General features: G+C 45.4%; 1 protein-coding gene across 1 annotated transcript in view; it reads left to right on the plus strand.

Annotated features, from left to right (window-relative positions):
* LOC137526072 (integrin alpha-M-like) overlaps nucleotides 1-20573 on the plus strand; it is a 131263-nt gene that overhangs the window by 33053 nt on the left and 77637 nt on the right. The window contains exons 7-9 of the mRNA XM_068247286.1: nucleotides 1129-1280; nucleotides 19293-19446; nucleotides 19543-19687. Coding sequence (XP_068103387.1) covers nucleotides 1129-1280; nucleotides 19293-19446; nucleotides 19543-19687 — 451 coding nt within the window. The remainder of the gene's footprint in view (nucleotides 1-1128; nucleotides 1281-19292; nucleotides 19447-19542; nucleotides 19688-20573) is intronic.

The following is a 20573-nucleotide window of genomic DNA, read 5'->3' on the forward strand; positions in this document are numbered from 1 at the left end:
ACACAAGTACCCAAGAACCTGGGAACAAGACTTTGCCCTTTTACTAAAATTGCGCCATAACAGCAGAAGGAGAACAATATCAGAAATCCCATCAGGTTTCTTCTGTGCAGCTAAAAATGAGTCTTGGGTAAGAAAAACAAAGTTCTGATGCTGTGAAACTGTTAAAGAACAAGCGACACCCATGCTAACCTAGTAATAAAAAACACATACATAAGTAGATAAATACTACGTCTACTTACATAATAGATGTATTGTGCTATCCACGTAATGATTCCTGTGAATTTTATAAAGGAAAAGCTGAAAATCCTAATCTAGGCGGTGGCCATTTTGCCAAGCTAATGCTGACATCATATCCTTCCTGACTCTTGTTTTCTCTTGCTCATTGTGTATTCATTAGCTGCCCCCTCCCAGAGCTTTTTTTTTTTTTTTATTTACACATCCGATCACTGAGTCACCTCAGCCTTGCTTGTAAACACAAGTGATCAGCTAGGCAGGGAAATAAATGGAAGAGGAGGAATTATAGATAAAAAACTCCCAGCATTCAAAAGAACTCCCAGCATTCAACTTTTTGGCACTGCTTGGCACTTGGGCCAGTGCTCCTAAAGTATGTGATAACTCCAAACCATAACAGCAGAAAAAGTTTTAAATGCAGGAATTAGCATCTTTATCACTTAATACACTCAGACCAGTTGCTGTTGAAATTTGATTTTTATGGTGACAATGCCGCTTTAAAGAAACACCAAGCCTTTTTAGTGCTGCTGAGAAAAGATTAGAGCTAGATTTTTAGTCTGGATGTTCACTTAAACAACCCCGAGGATTTGAGCAGCAGCAGGGTGAACTGTCATTCGGCTCACCCTGTGCCCAACGGTGCAACACATACACTGCTACATATACATTAGTTACAATTAATGCCTTAAATTTAAACCACCTAATAATCTGGGCTTGGTATAATACTTTTGGGTGACTGTGTAAAAGACTCTCCCTTGTAAGACAAATAGATGGTCAGGAAGGATGAAACACTAGAAGGCTGCCTTCTTCATCCACAAGATGTAAACATGACTTGTATTGTCTTCCCATGACCAATCTTTCCTTCCGGTCTCTCTCATATCTCTCTCTCTTTCTCTCTAGTTCGCCTTGGCGCAATATTCCGAAAGCAAAAAATTTGAAAAACACTTTGACTTTACCAGGTTCCCCACAGAAAAAGACCTCAAACAGGCTCTAAATATTACATATCAGACGGGTAAGGACACCTTCACCTATGATGCCATCAAGAAAGTTATGTAAGTAATCACTGAATATGTTTCATTAAGAAGCACTCAGTAGCATACATGCTGATGAATGTACAAGCTTGTTAGGAGTAGGGACACTTAAGGTCCGTACACACGCCGGACTTTAGGCAACGACGGGTCCGTCGTTGCCTCCCGCTGGGTGGGCGTGCCAGCGACAGTCCGGCGTGTGTACGCTCTGTCGTCAGACTGATACGGCTGTTTCTGAGCGATCCGCTCAGAAACAGCCGTATCAGTCTGACGACAGAGCGTACACACGCCGGACTGTCGCTGGCACGCCCACCCAGCGGGAGGCAACGACGGACCCGTCGTTGCCAAAAGTCCGGCGTGTGTACGGACCTCTACTCAGATTTTGAAGAATTGAAATGTCCGCATTGGAAATCGTAATTTCGCAGATATCCAATTTACTGCAACTCGGTAATATTAGCAATCACAGAACTCGGAATCTTTGGAACAATCAAAGAATGCAGAATTTTCTGCAAAAATCGGATTACTATGGTAATTTTAGACCCAAACTTGGCACAGTTGGTCACTGAGTGACTGGTATTGATTTTCAAGGGGAATATTTACATTGCTGCCCTTCATACACTCTTAATGGCAGAGGCCTCAAATCTGGTACAGTCAGTCACGCGGAGACTGGGGTTTAAATTCTGAAAAGGGGACGGGCCACAAACAGCCAATCAGATTTGTTTAATTTCATTGGGAAATTGCAACTTATTGATGTCAAGAACCCCAAAGCTCATAGATTTGGTGATTTAGTGACTGTATGTCAAGGTTAGAAATAGTGGGCGGAGTCAAAAACCACTATTTTTTTACATGGGAAAATCTAAACTGCAGCCACTCTTACACTGTTAATGGCAGGGTTCTCAAACTTGATACAGTTGGTCACTGGATGACTAGGATTGATATTCAGAAATGTGGGTAGAGCCTACAACAGCCAATCAAAAAAAAAATCTATTTTTTAAGGGAAATATTTACATTGCTACCATTCTTACGCTGTTAATGGCAGAAGCCTCAAACCTAAAACAGTCATTGGGTGATTAGGATCTAAATTCAGATTTGTTTGATTGATTTCAGCTGTTCTGTTATTGGCAGGATTCTCAAACTTGACACAGTTGGTCACTGGGTGACTGGGATTAATATTCAGAAAAGTGGACGGAGCATACAACAGCCAATCAAAATTCCCATATTGATTTTCAAGGTGAATATTGAAACTGCTGCCATTCTTACACGGTTAATGGCAGAGGCCTCAAACCTACTACAGTAGGTCATTAGGTGAGGTTCAAATTCACTAAAGGGGCGGAGCCACAAACAGCCAGAGTTCTTTGCTGCATACAATACTTCCATTCACACCATTTTGATGCCAGCAGGGGCAAATCCAGGATTTTCAAAGGGGGGGGGGGGGGGATTCCTGATGGGTCTCTTTTGGCAAGCCGCACACTACCGCGCATGCATTTGCCCACAATATCCACATGATGCACAGTATTTCTCCACAAAATACACACAATGCGCAGTGTTTCCCTACAAAATACACATGATGCAGTAGTGTTTCGCCAAAATATATCCAATCTACTGTGGCAGTGATTAAGTAGCCAGATAACCCCCCTTTATTATGGATAACAAAATTAACCCACCCCTCTTTAGTATAGGTGACCAGATGACCCCTATTTATCACACAGGTAGCCAGATGAGGCCCCCCCCCAGTTAGGATAGGTAACCACATGATACCCATTTAAAGTATATAGCCAGATGACTCCCTGTTCAGTACATTCCCCCTTGTATTTCGCCAGATCCCCCTTGTATATATAGCCAGTGTATATAGTCAAATCCCCTGTATATATAGCCAGAGATCCCCCCCCTGTATATAGCCATATACCCACTGTATGTAGCCAGATGCCTCCCCCTGCATATAGCCAGTGTATATAGCCAGATGCCAGTGTATATAGCCAGATCCCTCTGCATATAGCCAGTGTGTATAGCCAGATCCCCCTGCATATAGCCAGTGTATATAGCCAGATCCCCCTGTATATAGCCAGTGTATATAGCCAGATCCCCCTGCATATAGCCAGTGTGTATTATTATTATTATTATTATTATTATTATTATTAATATTAATAGTATTATTAATTATTATTATTAATTGTATTTATAAAGCGCCAACATATTACGCAGCGCTGAACATTAATTTAGGTTACAGACAATATTTAGGGGTGACGTACAGCAATATGACAATACAGGAATAATAGAAAACCAGATCACACAGCACAGTATGAGTACAAGGTAATGCTTAGTCAGTCACTGGATTGAGCATGGAGATTAGGCAAGTTAGGTTCACTCAGATGCATAGCATGGGTTCACAGTAATGGAGGTGCATGATCAGGTAGGACACAAAATCTAGAGGGAGAGGTAAGGACACGAACGGTAGGGGACCAGAGTTCAGCTGTCGGTTTAGAGCACTTGTGAGTGGTAGTAGGCCAGAGTGAAAAGGTGAGTTTTGAGGGCTTTCTTGAAGATGTTGAAGGAGGGGGCTGCCCTAATGGGTGGAGGTAGGGAGTTCCATAGTGTTGGAGCAGCTCTTGAGAAGTCCTGGAGGCGTGCATGGGACTGGGTGATGCGGGGGGCGGTTAGGCGAAGTTCATTGGAAGAGCGGAGTGAGCGGCTAGGTGTGTACCTCTGAGTAAGATCGGAAATGTAGGTTGGACAGGTTTTGTGGACAGATTTGTAGGTCAGACACAGTATCTTGAATTTGATTCTGGACTGGATAGGAAGCCAGTGGAGGGATTCTAGGAGGGGATCTGCTGTGGTGGAGCGATGGGAGCAGTGGATAATTCTGGCTGCCGCATTCATGATGGACTGCAGTGGGGCTGTTCGGGTCATAGGGAGACCAGACAGCAGGGCATTGCAGTAGTCAAGGCGGGAAATTATGAGGGCATGGATGAGGAGTTTGGTGGTGGCAGAGGTCAGGAAAGGGTGAATCTTACAGATGTTACGAAGGTGGAAGTTGCAGGACTTTGTGAGGATTTGGATGTGGGAAGTGAAGGAGAGTGCGGAGTCCAGGGTGACACCCAGACAGCGGGCTTGAGAGGTAGGGCGAATGGTAGTGTGGTTAACAGTGACATGCACATCTGGGAGGTTCATGGATGGCCGGGGTGGGAAGATCATAAATTCCGTTTTGTCTAGATGTAGTTTCAGGAACCTAGCGGACATCCAGGAGGAGATGGCTGATAGGCAGGAGGAGACCTTGTCCATGGTAGTGGTGGATATGTCAGGGGTGTGGAGGTAGATCTGGGTGTCATCTGCATACAGATGATAGTTAAAACCCATGGAGGAGATAACCTTGCCAATGGAGGATGTGTATAGGGTGAACAGTAGGGGGCCAAGGACCGAACCTTGGGGGACTCCCACCGAGAGGTGGTTGGGGGTGGACGAGGACTCATTGAAGGCAGTCGTGAAGGAGCGGTTGGAGAGGTAGGATGAAAGCCAGGACAGGGCGAGATCGTGAATGCCCAAGGACTGGAGAAGTGGGGGATGATCTACTGTGTCAAAAGCTGCTGAAAGGTCAAGGAGGAGAAGAATGGAGTATTTACCTTCAGCTTTAGCTAAGGCAAGGTCATTGACCACTTTGGTGAGAGCAGTTTCGGTTGAGTGGGCAGGCCGAAATCCAGATTGCAGTGGGTCTAGGATTGAGTTGGCATTGAGGTACTGGGTCAGGCGTTTGTGAACCAGACGCTCCAGGAGTTTTGAGGCAAAGGGGAGGAGGGAGATAGGACGGTAGTTGGAGGGTAGCGAGGGGTCGAGGGAGGGTTTCTTGAGCAGGGGTAGTACAGTGGCCTGCTTGAGGTCTGAGGGGAAGGTGCCTGTGGATAGGGAGAGGTTGAACAGGGTAGTGAGGACTGGGGCCAATTCCGTGAAGTGAGGCTGGAGTAAATCAGAAGGGATGGGGTCAAGGGGCGAAGTAGTGGTATGGGAAGTCTGCAGTAGGTGGTTGACTTCCTCGGTGGTAGTAGGAGTGAAGGTTGTGAGGGGAGGATAGGGTGGAGGAGGAGCTGGTTGGGAGGGGGTGGGAGGTGAAGATTGGAGATTGGATATTTCTTGGCGGATGGAGACAATTTTGTTGGTGAAGTGGGTGGCTAAATCTGTGGCAGAGAGGGAGGAAACTGAGGGTGGGGGGGGGGGGGGGTTTAAGCAGGGAGTTGAAAGTGGCAAAAAGACGCCGGGGATTGAAAGCTTGTGCTCCGATGAGCTTGGTAAAGTATTCCTGCTTCGCATGAGCAAGGGCAGTGTGGAACTGCAGCAGGTTGGTCTTGTACTGTAGGAAATCCTGGTTAAGTCTAGTTTTTCTCCATTTCCGTTCAGTGGCGCGTGTTTTCCTCTGGAGGTTGCGAGTATGGGTAGTGCGCCAGGGCTGGGGGTTAGCCAGATCCCCCTGCATACAGCCAGTGCATATAGCCAGATCCCCCTGCATATAGCCAGTGTGTATAGCCAGATCCCCCTGCATATAGCCAGTGTGTATAGCCAGATCCCCCTGCATATAGCCAGTGTGTATAGCCAGATCCCCCTGCATATAGCCAGTGTATATAGCCAGATCCCCCTGCATATAGCCAGTGTCTATAGCCAGATCCCCTGCATATAGCCAGTGTCTATAGCCAGGTCCCCCTGCATATAGCCAGTGTATATAGCCAGGTCCCCCTGCATATAGCCAGTGTATATAGCCAGATCCCCCTGCATATAGCCAGTGTATATAGTCAGATCCCCCTGCATATAGCCAGTGTATATAGCCAGATCCCCCTGCATATAGCCAGTGTATATAGCCAGATCCCCCTGCATATAGCCAGTGTATATAGCCAGATCCCCCTGCATATAGCCAGTGTATATAGCCAGATCCCCCTGCATATAGCCAGTGTATATAGCCAGATCCCCCTGCATATAGCCAGTGTATATAGCCAGATCCCCCTGCATATAGCCAGTGTATATAGCCAGATCCCCCTGCATATAGCCAGTGTATATAGCCAGATCCCCCTGCATATAGCCAGTGTATATAGCCAGATCCCCCTGCATATAGCCAGTGTATATAGCCAGATCCCCCTGCATATAGCCAGTGTATATAGCCAGATCCCCCTGCATATAGCCAGTGTATATAGTCAGATCCCCCCTGTATATATAGCCAGAGGAACCCCCCTCTCTCCCTCTCACATATGGTGGATCATGGAATGGCTGGCTGGCTTCCAAACACCCCCCCGCCCTGCCTCTCAGTAAGCCCTGGCTGCACTTGCCTTATCCAGACTCCAGCTCATCCAGTAGCAGTACTTCTCTCTCCATAGACGCATACTCTGATGTCCAATGGCCTTCAGGGGGAGGAGCGCAGCCGCTGCGGCTGGATGGCGTGGTGACGTCACGTTAGAGCCAGGATGAAAGGTAGCCAAATAGCCATGGAGACCTGGGACGCCATCACCGCCGCCAAGAAAGGTAATGTATCTCTGTGCCGCCCCCCCAGTACCCCTGCTCTCATACCGCCAATCAGAGAGACCCTCCCCCAGGGGCGTAACTAGAAATCACTGGGTCCACCTGCGAAAATGAGGATAGGCACCAAATAATCGTAATGGGGCAGCGTTTCACTATAAAATCCTAATGCAGCAATGTTTCACTAGAAAATAATCCTAATGCAGCAATGTTTCACCAGAAATGAATCGTAAATTGGGCAGCATTTCACCAGAAATGAATCGTAAAATGGGCAGCATTTCACCAGAAATGAATCGTAAAATGGACAGCATTTCACCATAAAATGATCATAAAGTGGGCAGCATTTCACTACAAATTAATCGTAAATTGAGCAGCATTTCACTAACAATGAATCATACATTGAGCAGCATTTCACTAGAAATTAATCATACATTGAGCAGCATTTCACTAGAAATTAATCATACATTGAGCAGCATTTCACCAGAAAATAATCGTAATGTGGGCAGCAGTCACCAGAAAATCGCAATGTGGGCAGCAGACACCAGAAAATCGGAATGTGGGCAGCAGACACCAGAAAATCGTAATGTGGGCAGCAGTCACCAGAAAATCGCAATGTGGGCAGCAGTCACCAGAAAATCGCAATGTGGGCAGCAGTCACCAGAAAATCGCAATGTGGGCAGCAGTCACCAGAAAATCGCAATGTGGGCAGCAGTCACCAGAAAATAATCGTAAAGTGGGCAGCAGTCTCCAGAAAATAATCGTAAAGTGGGCAGCAGTCACCAGAAAATAATCGTAATGTGGGCAGCAGTCATCAGAAAATAATCGTAATGTGGGCAGCAGTCATCAGAAAATAATCGTAATGTGGGCAGCAGTCATCAGAAAATAATCGTAATGTGGGCAGCAGCCAGCAGTCATCAGAAAATAATTGTAATGTGGGCAGCAGCCAGGAGTCACCAGAAAATAATTGTAATGTGGGCAGGAGTCACCAGAAAATAATCGTAAAGTGGGCAGGAGTCACCAGAGAATCCTAATGTGGGCAGCAGTCACCAGAGAATCCTAATGTGGGCAGCAGTCACCAGAGAATCCTAATGTGGGCAGCAGTCACCAGAGAATCGTAATGTGGGCAGCAGTCACCAGAAAATCGTAATGTGGGCAGCAGTCACCAGAAAGTCATAATGTGGGCAGCAGACACCAGAAAATCATAATGTGGGCAGCAGACACCAGAAAATCATAATGTGGGCAGCAGACACCAGAAAATCATAATGTGGGCAGCAGACACCAGAAAATCGTAACGTGGGCAGCAGACACCAGAAAATCGTAATGTGGGCCGCAGACACCAGAAAAAAAATGCACCTGTGAAAAAAACAAATCACTCACCTGACAGAAGTCTCCTCTCCCGGCATCTGGCACACAGCTCCCCGACGATCCTCCTGCAGCACATCTCCCGCGCTGACAGGGAGAGTGCAGGGCTATGACAAGATGGCTCCCGAAGCCCTGTACTGGAGACACAAATAGTCTCCAGTGCAGGGCTTCGGCAGCCATCTTGCCGTAGCCCTGCTCTGCCTCCCAGGAGAATGCAGGCTGCGGGGAAGAAGTTCTACACCTGGCTGGGGGGTCCTGCAATCGGGAGGGCGTCAGCGCTCCCCCCACACACAGCTGGCAGGCCCCCCTACGGCCGATGGGGTTGTATCCCCGGCGTACACACATGAGCAGGCGGCAGCTGCGCTAAAACATCCGTGGCTGCTGCTGCTCAGATTCAGGAGGCACTTCCGGTCTCGGTGCGAGGGGGTGGTTCCAGACACCTGGAACACCCCCTTCCGTGCGCCAGTGGCCAGAAACCTGAAAGCTCAAAACATGGTCATTGTGTGTCAAGATTACAAAAAGTGGGTGGAGTCAGAAACAGATTTCCCTGGGAAAATGTAAACGGCAGCCCTTCTTCACTGTTAATGACAGGGTTCTCAAACTTTGTACAGTTGGTTACTGGGTGACTGGGATTAATATTCAGAAAAGTGGATTGAGCTTAAAAAAGCTAATCAAAATTCACCTGTTTTTCAAAGGGAATATTGAAATTGCTGCCATTCTTGCACTGTTAAGGGCACAAGCATCAAACCTGGTACAGTTGGTCATTGGGTCACTGGGGTTCAAATTCAGAAAAGGCCACAGCCAATCAGATTTGTTTCATTTCACTGGGAAAATACAAATTATTGATGTCAAGGACCCCAAAGCTCACAAAATTGGTAATTGAGTGTTTGTGTGTCAAGGTTACAAAAAAAGTGGGCCAAAAACAAATTTTACTGGGAAAATATAAACTGCAGCCATTCTTACACTGTTAATGGCAGGGTTCTCAAACTTTGCCCAGATGATCACTTCAGGGAAGTGGGTGGAGCCTATAATAGCCAATCAAAATTCAATTGTTGATTTTCAAGGGGAATATTTAAATTGCTGCCATTTTTACACTGTTAATAGCAGATGCCTCAAACCTGCTACAGTTGGTCATTGGTTGACTGGGGTTCAAATGCTGGAGAGGGGCGAAGCCACAAACAGCCTATCTGATTTGTTTTTATTTTTTTCAAATTATTGATGCCAAAGAACCCAAAGCTCACAAACGTGGTCATTGAGTGTTTGTGTGTTAGGGTTAGGAAAAGTGGGCGGAGCAAACACCAGCCAAATACATACCCAGGTAACGCTGGGTCCTCAGCTAGTAAGGTTGTAAAATGACAGGCAACGTCAGCCCGCTGTTTCGGCCTATATGTGGGTTGCCCATCCAGAGAGGTGGGGTTAAGGGTATATAACACAGGGTTATATAACATATAACAGTTGTGATATGTTTGATGCATTTGACTTGTTTGGCAACTTGAGAAAGGCCATATAGGCCGAAACAGCGGGCTGGCGTTGCCTGTCATTTTTTGACCTAATAAAGTATAAGAGCTAATAATACTTATTGATGTGGTGCCGATCCTTTGTGGGAATCTTCGAGGAAAGGGAGAAGAAATAAAATAGATGAAAAGAAGAAAGAGATTGACGCATATTCACCACAAGGCTGCAGGTGGTTAGTCACAGCACCGGATGTAGGCATGGCTAGGGGTGCCGCTGTGGTGCTCAGTCAATGTGTTCTTCCACCTGGGACCTTTTATCATATTTCGTGCAACATTCAGGAAAATAGCAGCAGGCAGTGCAGGGGACTGTACTACTTCCTGCACTAGATGTAGCACCCCTCTCCCTTTCTGTCCCGTGGGCAATGTGTCTCCTCGCTCTCTACACACAGCTTGCAGTGAGTGAATGTGCAGCAGGGTGAGTAGAGAGAACGGATTGCTGTGCTGCAGCTGGGACATTAGCAGGGAAAGGTGGCAGGATGTGTTTAGTGCTTCAGAAGTTGCCGGTCATTAGTAGCCATGTGCACTGGCTGCCGTAATACCAGAGTGCCCTGGACTATTGATTATTTATCCTGATCAGAGTAGTTAATTTTGTAGGGCAAAGAAGCAAGCTCCAGGCAATTTAGGTTAACTTCTATTGCAGGTAATCGTAGCTCCCTTCCCAGCTCCCCCTCCCACCCTGTTGTCTTCCCCATGACCCTTTCCTCTTTTCAGATTTCAATGGCTTCTTTTAACAGGATGTCCCTGTCAAACCACACTGGTGATGTCTGCATTCCTGATGAGTCCTTCCTGCCATTTTATCCTCTCCCACCAGGCTCCCTATCTTGTTGAGCCCTACCTCTTTAACCTCCCCCCCCCCCCCTCCCCCCCCCCCAGGCTCACAATCTAATCGTACCATAGTCATAGTCTAATGTCCTACCATAATATTATTGTATATTTCCCTAACCATTCTAGTGTATGGCTTGAAAGGAGAGACTCCAGGCTCCTCCTCCTGGGGAAACACAATTAGCAAGAAGATTAAAAGCCCCCACCCCTCCCTCTGAGCTTCAGTATTCTTGTGTTTCCGGCCAGTCTGGGACACAGTTAGCAGGCAAGCCAGTAAAGCAGGATAGCGGGCTAGACAGGTTTGGTTTAATGGACTACTCTCCTTTCCTGGCCTGTGATCAGGCGTTGGGAGAGGATTCCTGGCCTGTGTTAGTGGGCTATCTCTGAATTTTCTGGAGAGCTGTGTGTGCATTACGGAGAGACACTCACATTTGCTATGCAGCACGGCGCTTGTTTCCGCTTGGCAAACTGCTTGATCCGGTGCTGGGAGGTCTGAGGCTAATGAAGGCAGTATACAGCCGGACGCCAGTAAGGCCGGAGCGGTGTGAACGTACGCGGGCGCGTAGTGACGTCATTCGTAAGCGCAGGAGGCGGAACCACACAGAAGTCCCAGAGCCATATATGGAAGACGCTGTGGATTCTGGTGGGGAAGTACGTAGCTATAAAGAAGTACTTCCGGCGGCCCGCCCCGCACAATGGAGGAGTCACATGCGGGAGCGGAGGCTGCAGCAGCCACGGGTGCTCCATCTGGCAGCTCGGCAGCGGTAATGTATATGGCTGCGCTTGAAGGGAGGCAATGTTTGATTGCAATGGTGGGGATGTGTGCTAGTATTTTCCTGTTTACTTAGCCAGCATCCTTCTGTCTGTTTTTATCCTAAAGGCCAAATCGGATAGCAAAGGGGAAAGATCTAGGAGTAAAAGATGCCCTAATTGCCAAACAAAGCTGGAATCTAGCTGGCCAAAGAGCTTATGCATGAAATGCTCGGATAAGATAATGGCTTCAGAATCCATAACATTGGTAAAGGAGTTTATTGAAGCAATGAGGCAGGAAATAAGAGGGGAATTGAGAGCCCTTAAAGAAAATCAGGCACAGGCAGTTCAACAGAATGAAGGTCAGTTACCTGTGGAAACTGCAGGGCCTTCTAATATAATTCCTTTAATTCCAACACCTCCAATTAACTTAGAAGAGGAGGAGGAGGAGGAAGAAGAAGAGGGGGAGGAGGAGGAGCAGGAGGCAGAGTCAGTGGAAGATTCAGAGGGGCACTCAGAGGAAGAATCTGAAACTGACAGTATAAAATATAAAACGCCAAGGCTTCTGTTTGCTCCAGAGGAGACACAGGAGCTGTTAAAAGCAGTGTATACCACTGAAGATATCAAGGAGGAAACACTGCAGACTACAAAGCAGGATAAAGTGTATGGGGGACTTATCCAGCAGCAAAGCAGGTCGTTCCCAGTACATCAATCCTTGAAAGACATAATCACAACACAGTGGAGAGAACCAGAGCGTAGGTTGTTTATACCCAAATCGGCAAAGAGGAAGTTCCCGTTTAAAGAGGAAGAGCAAAATAAATGGGTCAAATGCCCCAAATTGGACGCCTCTTTAGCGAAATATTCTAAGCAGTCTGACTTGTCCTTTGAGGATGCAGGCATGTTAAAAGATCCAATGGATAAAAAAATTGAACTTTTAATAAGGAAAGCATGGGAAGCAGCAGCATTTGGTTTTAAAGCAAATTTATCTGCCACATGTATTTCCAGAAACCTAAAGATTTGGCTTGAAAACTTAATGGAAAAGATAATTAAGGGGGAACCATTACAGTCTTATTCAGCCTCCATTCCGGTTGTTTTAAAGGCTATTGCTTTCCTTGCAGACGCAACGGCAGAATCCATTAGGATTACGGCTCGAACAACTGCGTTACTAAATTCAGCCAGGCGAGCTGTCTGGCTGAAGGCTTGGGAGGGAGACATTACCTAAAAAAACAGGCTATGTGCACTGCCTTTTGAAGGGGGCCTGCTTTTCGGCTCAGAACTAGAAAATGTGTTAAAAAGGTCTGCTCAGAGGGGGAAGCAATTTCCAAATAAGAAAAGAAAGTCGTTTTTTCCAAAAAAACTTCCAGCAGAAAAAAGATAAGAGAGCAAGGTAAAAATACGCCCTTTCAGAGAAGGTGGTTTCCCAAGGGAAGAGGAAGAGGGGGTTTCGTCCTTGGGAGATCAGACGACTCCAAGGGTTCCAAGTGACTTGGAGGTGGGAGGGATATTGAAATACTATCTGGCACAGTGGGAGAAATTAAACCCAGACATTTTCGTTCTCAATATTATAAAGGAAGGCTACCGCCTCGAATTTTCGGTTCTGCCGCCAGACAGGTTTTTTCTCAATCCTCTCCCAAAAGATCTAGAAAAAGCAATAGGAATGAGAGCAATGATCTCATCCCTATTGTCTATGAAGGTGATAAAGGAAGTCCCGTTAAAAGAAAGAAACAAGGGTTTTTACTCCTATATCTTTTTGATAAAAAAGCCGACAGGCAATTTTCGTTTCATTTTAAATCTAAAGAAGTTAAATCCATATTTGAAGTACAAGAGATTCCGAATGGAGAGTATCTATTCGGTTCGGCAAATACTAAACAAGGGGGACTATTTTATAAATCTAGATTTACAGGATGCTTACCTCCATGTTCCAATCTGGGAGAAGCATCAAATATATTTGAGGTTCGCAATAAAGGAGGGATCTCAAAAAAGGCATTTTCAGTTCGTGGCCCTGCCATTTGGGATAGCTTCGGCACCACGAATATTCACAAAGATAATATCAGAGGTAATGGCACCCTTGCGTCTACAGGGAAATGCAGTAATACCTTACCTAGACGATTTACTGATCCATGCCCGGTCGAGGGAAGTTCTGGAGGAGCACAGAAAAGTGGTGATCCAGACTTTCTCTCGTTTAGGATGGATAATAAACTATCAAAAATCGGTCTTAATACCGAGTCAAGAAATAAGGTTTCTGGGGTTCCAAATAAATTCAACCCAAAGGAAGATTTACCTGCCGCAGGAAAAAATAGACAAATTAAAAGAGGCGGTGACACAAATAACAGAAAAAAGGACGGTGTCAATACGTCAGGTAATGAGACTAGCTGGGTTCATGACGGCAGCCATCCCGGCAGTAACATTGTCTCAACTGCACAGCAGGAAACTGCAAAATTTTCTACTAAGAGTATGGGACAAAAGACAAGAGTCCCTAGACTTGGAGGTCTCAGTCACAGAGGAAGTGATCAGCTCGTTACAGTGGTGGAGGCAGGACAGCAACTTGTGACAGGGCAGATTCTGGTCACAACAAACAATAGTGACCATCACAACAGATGCGAGCAGCACAGGCTGGGGGGCGATATGCAACTCGCAGCATATTCAGGGACTATGGAACAAGGAGCAGCAAACAGAGTCATCCAATGCAAGAGAGATGAGAGCAGTATACATGGCACTGAGGGGGTTCCAAAAGCAGATTCAGGGCAAGGAGGTGCAGATACTGTCAGACAATGTCACCACGGTGTCTTATATAAACAAGCAGGGAGGCACCAGAGTTCAGAATCTGTTAGAAATAAGCATGGAGATGCTGGAATGGGCAGAGTCCCGGGTGACGTCAATAATAGCCACTCATCTAAAGGGCAGTTTAAACACAAAGGCAGACTACCTAAGCCGGAATATGATAGAGCAGGCGGAGTGGTTACTAAATCAGGAACTGTTTGAGCAGATACAGGGAAAGTGGTCAGTGGCAGAGATAGATCTCTTCGCAACCCCAAAAAACAACAAACTGAACAAGTTTATGTCTCTGTACAGGAACAGTCAAGCTGTAGGCATAGACGCGTTGTCTCAACCGTGGCCATACCAGACAGTTTTTATGCTTTTCCCCCAATCCAGTTAATAGCAAGGACAATAAAGAAATGGGAGCAGGAGAGAACGAATCTCATTCTAGTAGCTCCTTGGTGGCCCAAACGAGCATGGTTTACCCAGCTGTGGGTGAGATCAGAGGGTCAATTTTTCAGATTGCCAGTGAGGAAAGACATGTTACTTCAAGGTCCCATGTGCCATCCAAATCCAGAAATGTTCAATTACACAGCATGGTATCTGAAGAGCAGGTTTTAAGATCAAAGGGGCTTTCGGAGAAAGTAGTACAAACATTACTAAAGTGCAGAAAGCCAGTGACACAGAGCATTTATAGTAAGATGTGGAAGGCATACCTAGCCTGGTGTAAGAGGAAAAATAAATTCACGAACTCCACCTCAGACATTTTAGATTTTTTTCAGGAAGGAGTAGACATGGGCTTAGCAGTGAGTACGCTAAGGGTTCAGTGCAGGGCCCTGTCGTTTTTTCTAGACAGGCAGCCAGCGTAAGGCTAGTGAAGGATTTTTTTAGGGCTGTCGAAAGATCGAGACCAATAAAAGTGAAGGTGGCACCTCAATGGGACCTGCCATTTGTTCTACAAGCCATGATGGAGGAACCATATGAGCCCATAGAGGAGATAAGTATGGAAAGATTGACACTCAAAGCACTATTTCTTACGGCTATAACTACAACAAAGAGGGTAGGTGATCTACAAGCCCTGTCCATTAAGGAGCCTTTTCTAGGGGTATTTCCAGATAAAATAGTCTTGACCCCAGACCCGAATTTTTTGCCAAAAGTGGTATCGGACTACCATAGGACACAACAGGTAGTGTTGCCTTCTTTCTGCCATAACCCAGCCAACGAAAAGGAAAAGAAATACAGTTGCTTGGATGTCAGAAGGACAATTCTGCAGTATTTTGAAAAAACAAAAGAATTTAGGGAGTCAAGTCATTTGTTTGTGACATATAGAGGCCCAAATAAGGGGGCTCAGGCGTCAAAGTCGACGCTAGCAAGATGGATAAGGAAGGTCATAACTGACGCATACCTGAGTAAGGGGAGAAAAGCGCCGCCAAGAGTCACAGCGCATTCCTCGAGGTCAATAGCTACTTCATGGGCAGAGAAAACAGGAGCATCACTGCATCAGATTTGCCAAGCAGCAACATGGAAAGCCCCGACAACGTTTATGAAGCATTACAGAATAGACGTGCTGTCGGGACAAGACATGGCTTTTGGGCGTAAGGTTTTGCAGGCAGCAGTCCCTCCCTGATGTAAGTGTGAGATTACTTGCTTATCTCTCCTTTCAAGCCATACACTTGAATGGTTAGGGAAAGTTTAGTTTAGACTTACCGGTAATAGTATTTCTAACCATTCTAGTGTATGGCGTACATCATCCCTCCCTATCTTGGGAAAATCTTCCTTCATTCTATACACACATTGGTATGGGATGAGGAGTAGGTCAGCAGCAGAGGCACTCGTGGTATCTTGGTGGCCGGATTCTTGTTGACATACTGAAGCTCAGAGGGAGGGGTGGGGGCTTTTAATCTTCTTGCTAATTGTGTTTCCCCAGGAGGAGGAGCCTGGAGTCTCTCCTTTCAAGCAATACACTAGAATGGTTAGAAATACTATTACCGGTAAGTCTAAACTAAACTTTTATAGCACTGACAATTTCTGCAGCACTGTCTAGAGCACATGTGTCGAACTCCAGGCCTAGAGGGCCAGATCCATGCCAGTGTTTAGGCTGGACTGAGAAAGAAAGAAATGTGTTCTACCTGGTGGACCACACCTTTCCTGATTCAGACCCATCAATTAATTTGAGCTGTATCAAAAATGTGTGAGGATCTCGGCCCTCGTAGGACCGGTTTGACATACCTGGTCTAGAGTACAGAGTTTCATAACCCTCCCATCAAAAAAGAGAGAGACTAGATTAAATTCAGGGAAAACATGAAAGAGAAATATGGGAGAGAAGTTAAATCAAAGGAGCTGTAAAAAAAAAAAAAAGTTAAATAGGGAGGAGAGATAAAAGAGAGGAAGGAGAAATAGAGGGTAGATGAAAGAGATGAAAAACAAGGTAGAGATGAAATAGAGGAAAGGGGAAGGAGGAAGAAAAGAGATGAAATAGAAGAAGGGAAAGGTGAGAGAAGGGATGTAATGGGGGAAAGAAAAGTAAAATAAAGGAAAAGAGCAAACAACGATGAAATACAGGAATGGGAAAAAAAGAGAAATAAAGCGGAGGACAATGATGTACTAGAAGTAGCAAAGAGACACAAGACAAGAGAAAATAGAACATTAAATAAAGAAAAGCGGAGACAAGAGAGGAAAGAAACATGAGGAAGAGAAAGAAGGGATGAAGGAAGAAGAGATGGAGAAAGTTTGAGAGACGTGAAAAAAAAAGTTGAAAAAGACAGAAGAAACAAAAATAGAAAGAAGTGAGAATAGATATAGAAAAGCAGGAGAGAAAAGGGAGGAACAAAATAGATGAAATAGAGGGGAAAAGAGAAAAAAAGAAAAGCGATGAAATAAAAATAAGAGGGAAAAAAAGAAAATACAGTGAAAGAGGGGAGTAAGAAGAGATGAAATAGAGAGAATAGAGGAGAGAGAAAAAGAGGTGAGAAAGAAGAGGTGAAATAAGGGAAAGATATAAAAAATAACCACAGGAGTGGTGAAAAAAGGTGAAATAGAGACTGGAGAGCAAACCAATCTTAAAGGAAACCAGAACCGAGTAAATGTAAACGTTTTGTACATACCTGGGCCTTCCTCCAGCCCCTTCCGCACAGATCGCTCTCATGCCGCCACCCACAGTCTTCTCCTTTGGTATCCGGTCCCGTAACGTCAGCATTCTCGGCCAGTTTGATGCACGCGCAGTGCGCTCCCTCCATCTCTCTCCGGCTGAGAGAGACTGAGGGAGCACACTGCGCATACGTTAACTGTCCAAAGTTACGGGACCCGGTATCAAAGAGGGAAAAGACTGAGCAAGGCGGTGTGGGAGTGATCGGTGCGGAGGGGAGCTGGAGGAAGCCCCAAGTATGTATAAAACTTTAAAGTTTACTTGTCTCTGGTACACTAAATTAGGAAAGGGGAGCAGATATTAAGTAGAGGGAAGAAAGAAAATAGAAATAAAGGAGATGAAAGAGAAGATATGAAAGAGAAGGAAGAGCTAAGGGAGCACTGGTGTAACAATAGGGCCTGCAGCCCCTGCTCCCGCGAGGGGGGGCCCGCGAGGGGCCGTTTTGGGGGGGCTGGAGGGGTCGCAGCATGAGGGGAAAGCCATGGCCACACTTGGCGGGGATGGGGGACGTCCCGTCCCTCCCTCACCTCGGCGCTCTCCCCTCTGCGCTGGGCAGTGGCGGGCAGTGTCTGGGCAGCGGCAGCTACATACCTTCCGTGCGCTCCAGAGTGCGTACCTCTCTCTAGTCTCTGACGCGACTTCCTGTATGTATATTTGTATATATACAATTTCTAAAGATTCTCAAAAAACTGGCTCCGTGGAATCGATTTCAACCATGTTGCGTGGTGGCAACTATCTAAAGGAATGTAACTTTTCCGATCAGTCTGCTTAAAATATGTCTTAGTATTGTAGTTGCCACTCTGGTTTGTGATCACCAGGTCCAGAAAGTTAACACGTGTTGTACTGTATTCGCAGTTGAACACCAAATTGTCATTGTATTAATAAAATCAATAAAAACTTCTGATTCCACGTCCTCCCAGATAAAAAAGACATCATCTATAAGACGCTTTATTAACATTAAATTAAAACGCTGTTTTTCATGTATAAAAATTCCCTTCCACCTAGCCATAAAGACCCATATGCAATAACTTTTTCTCCCAATTTTTCTCCTAGGAGATAATAATTTCCCATCTTATCTTTAAAATAACTTTTCAGCACTTTGCAATTGAAAAGGTAGCAAAAAGCCAGTTAAAAATATTATCAAAAATATTTTTAGTATTTTCTTGCTTGCTGGTGGTTGTAAAAATATCAGTGCCGGTCTTTCTGAAGCTTTTCACAGCAGAGCTATCACAGAAGAGTTACAGAACAGTGCTGGTCCCTCAGGAACCCATCACAGAAGAGCTACATATCAGTGCTGGACTCTCAGGAACCCATCACTGAAGAGTTACATATCAGTGCTGGACTCTCAGGAGCTTATCACTGAAGAGTTACATATCAGTGCTGGACTCTCAGGAGCTTATCACTGAAGAGTTACATATCAGTGCTGGACTCTCAGGAACCCATCACTGAAGAGCTACATATCAGTGCTGGACTCTCAGGAGCTTATCACTGAAGAGCTACATATCAGTGCTGGTCTCTCAGGAGCTTATCACTGAAGAGCTACATATCAGTGCTGGTCTCTCAGGAGCCCATCCCTGAAGAGCTACATATCAGTGCTGGTCTCTCAGGAGCCCATCCCTGAAGAGCTACATATCAGTGCTGGTCTCTCATGTAGCTCTTCAGTGATAAGCTCCTGAGAGACCAGCACTGATATGTAGCTCTTCAGTGATGAGCTCCTGAGAGACCAGCACTGATATGTAGATCTTCAGTGATAAGCTCCTATCAGTGCTGGACTCTCAGGAACCCATCACTGAAGAGCTACATATCAGTGCTGGTCTCTCAGGAGCTTATCACTGAAGAGCTATATAGATCAGTGCTGGTCCCTCCGGAACCCATCACTGAAGAACTACATCTAAGTCCTGGTCTTCCAGGAACTCATTACGGAAAAGCTACATATCCGGGCTGGTCTTTCAGGAGCCTATCACTGAAGAGCTACATGTCAGTGCTGTAAGGCCTGTGAGAACAGTACAAATGTGCAATATCGGGGTGATTCGTTTTTTCGATTTCATTTTGCACGCAAATTTCCTGGTGCCCTTTTCACATGTATGCCTTTCAGGAACCCATCACTGAAGAGCTGCATGAGTACTGACACGAGGAATCCTGCTATGCTGGAAAGCAAATGTTGGCTTTTTCTCATATTTTTTTTCTTCACTCCAGAAATCGTTTCTTTGTTCCCCACCGAAGACTGAGGGATAAATCTCAGCAGCTTCTCATCGTGATTACAGATGGAGATCCCAGCCCTCATGATAATCTCCGGGACGAAGCCATATCTTTGGCCACAAAATATGGGATTCAGCGCATTTCTATTGGGGTAATTGGAGACTGCTCCTGAACCTCCCTCTCATCTTCTTCATAAGCTATATTTAGGCAGTTAGCCTGACATTTCATGATGGTTTATTTCCAACAGATAGGTAAAGATTTCCAAAACCGCACCATTTTAGAGAAGCTGAAGTTCATGGCATCTTCTCCTGACTACGTCTTCAGTGTCACTGATTTCTCTGCACTGGACCAGATACTACACACACTGCAGAACAGGATCTTCACTATTGAAGGTACCAGACAGAAGGCCAGACAGAGATCATAAACTCTATTTGTCACTGATTGGGAACATTGAAGCAGAGGTGGTCAGACTGTTGTGTTTTTTTTGTGTTAATTAGCAACTGCTTTAGAGTGTAACTGTCGGGCATAAAATAAAAAATCCTTTATTTGTATCTGGTAAACAAGTAATAAGGATGCTAACCAGGCAATCCAAAAGTTAAAATCACTATGACTTTTCTTGTTGATAAATGATCATTCCCCAGTTTACCGGACTCTTATTTTGTACACAAAATTTGGTACGCACAAAGGAAGTTGCAGGACTGTTCTTTATTGCTTCTTTACTTTCCCCTCAGACTTAAATTAACTAATGCAGCCTGAATGGCTAAAGCTTTTTTCCCTCCTGTTTTCCCCTCCCACACCTCTGTTTTTCTCTGAGGTCTCCAATATTTCTCATGCTGACAATGCACTTTCTATAGTGGAGGGCGGGCAATGTATACACAATCCGGCAGAGGAGAGTAAGGGAGGAAATCGGAAATGCTAAGACGGATTTTTTTTTTTACTGTAGAAAAATCACTAAAATCAAAATGTGGACAGTGCAATACATATGTTACGCAAGTAGAGTAAGTATTTTTCTACTTATGTATTTGTTTTTTTTCTAAGATAGTATGGCTGACAGCTCCTCGTTAATAGATTAACCTCTTAAAACAAAGTGTGTGTGTGTGTGTGTGTGTGTGTGTGTGTGTGTGTGTGTGTGTGTGTGTGTGTGTGTGTGTGTGTGTGTGTGTGTGTGTGTGTGTGTGTGTGTGTGTGTGTGTGTGTGTGTGTGTGTGTGTGTGTGTGTGTGTGTGTGTGTGTGTGCGTGTGCGCCGCGATCACGCGAAAACGGCTTGACCGATTTGA

This window comes from Hyperolius riggenbachi, chromosome 7 (assembly GCF_040937935.1).
Source record: "Hyperolius riggenbachi isolate aHypRig1 chromosome 7, aHypRig1.pri, whole genome shotgun sequence".
NCBI classification, from domain to species: domain Eukaryota; kingdom Metazoa; phylum Chordata; class Amphibia; order Anura; family Hyperoliidae; genus Hyperolius; species Hyperolius riggenbachi.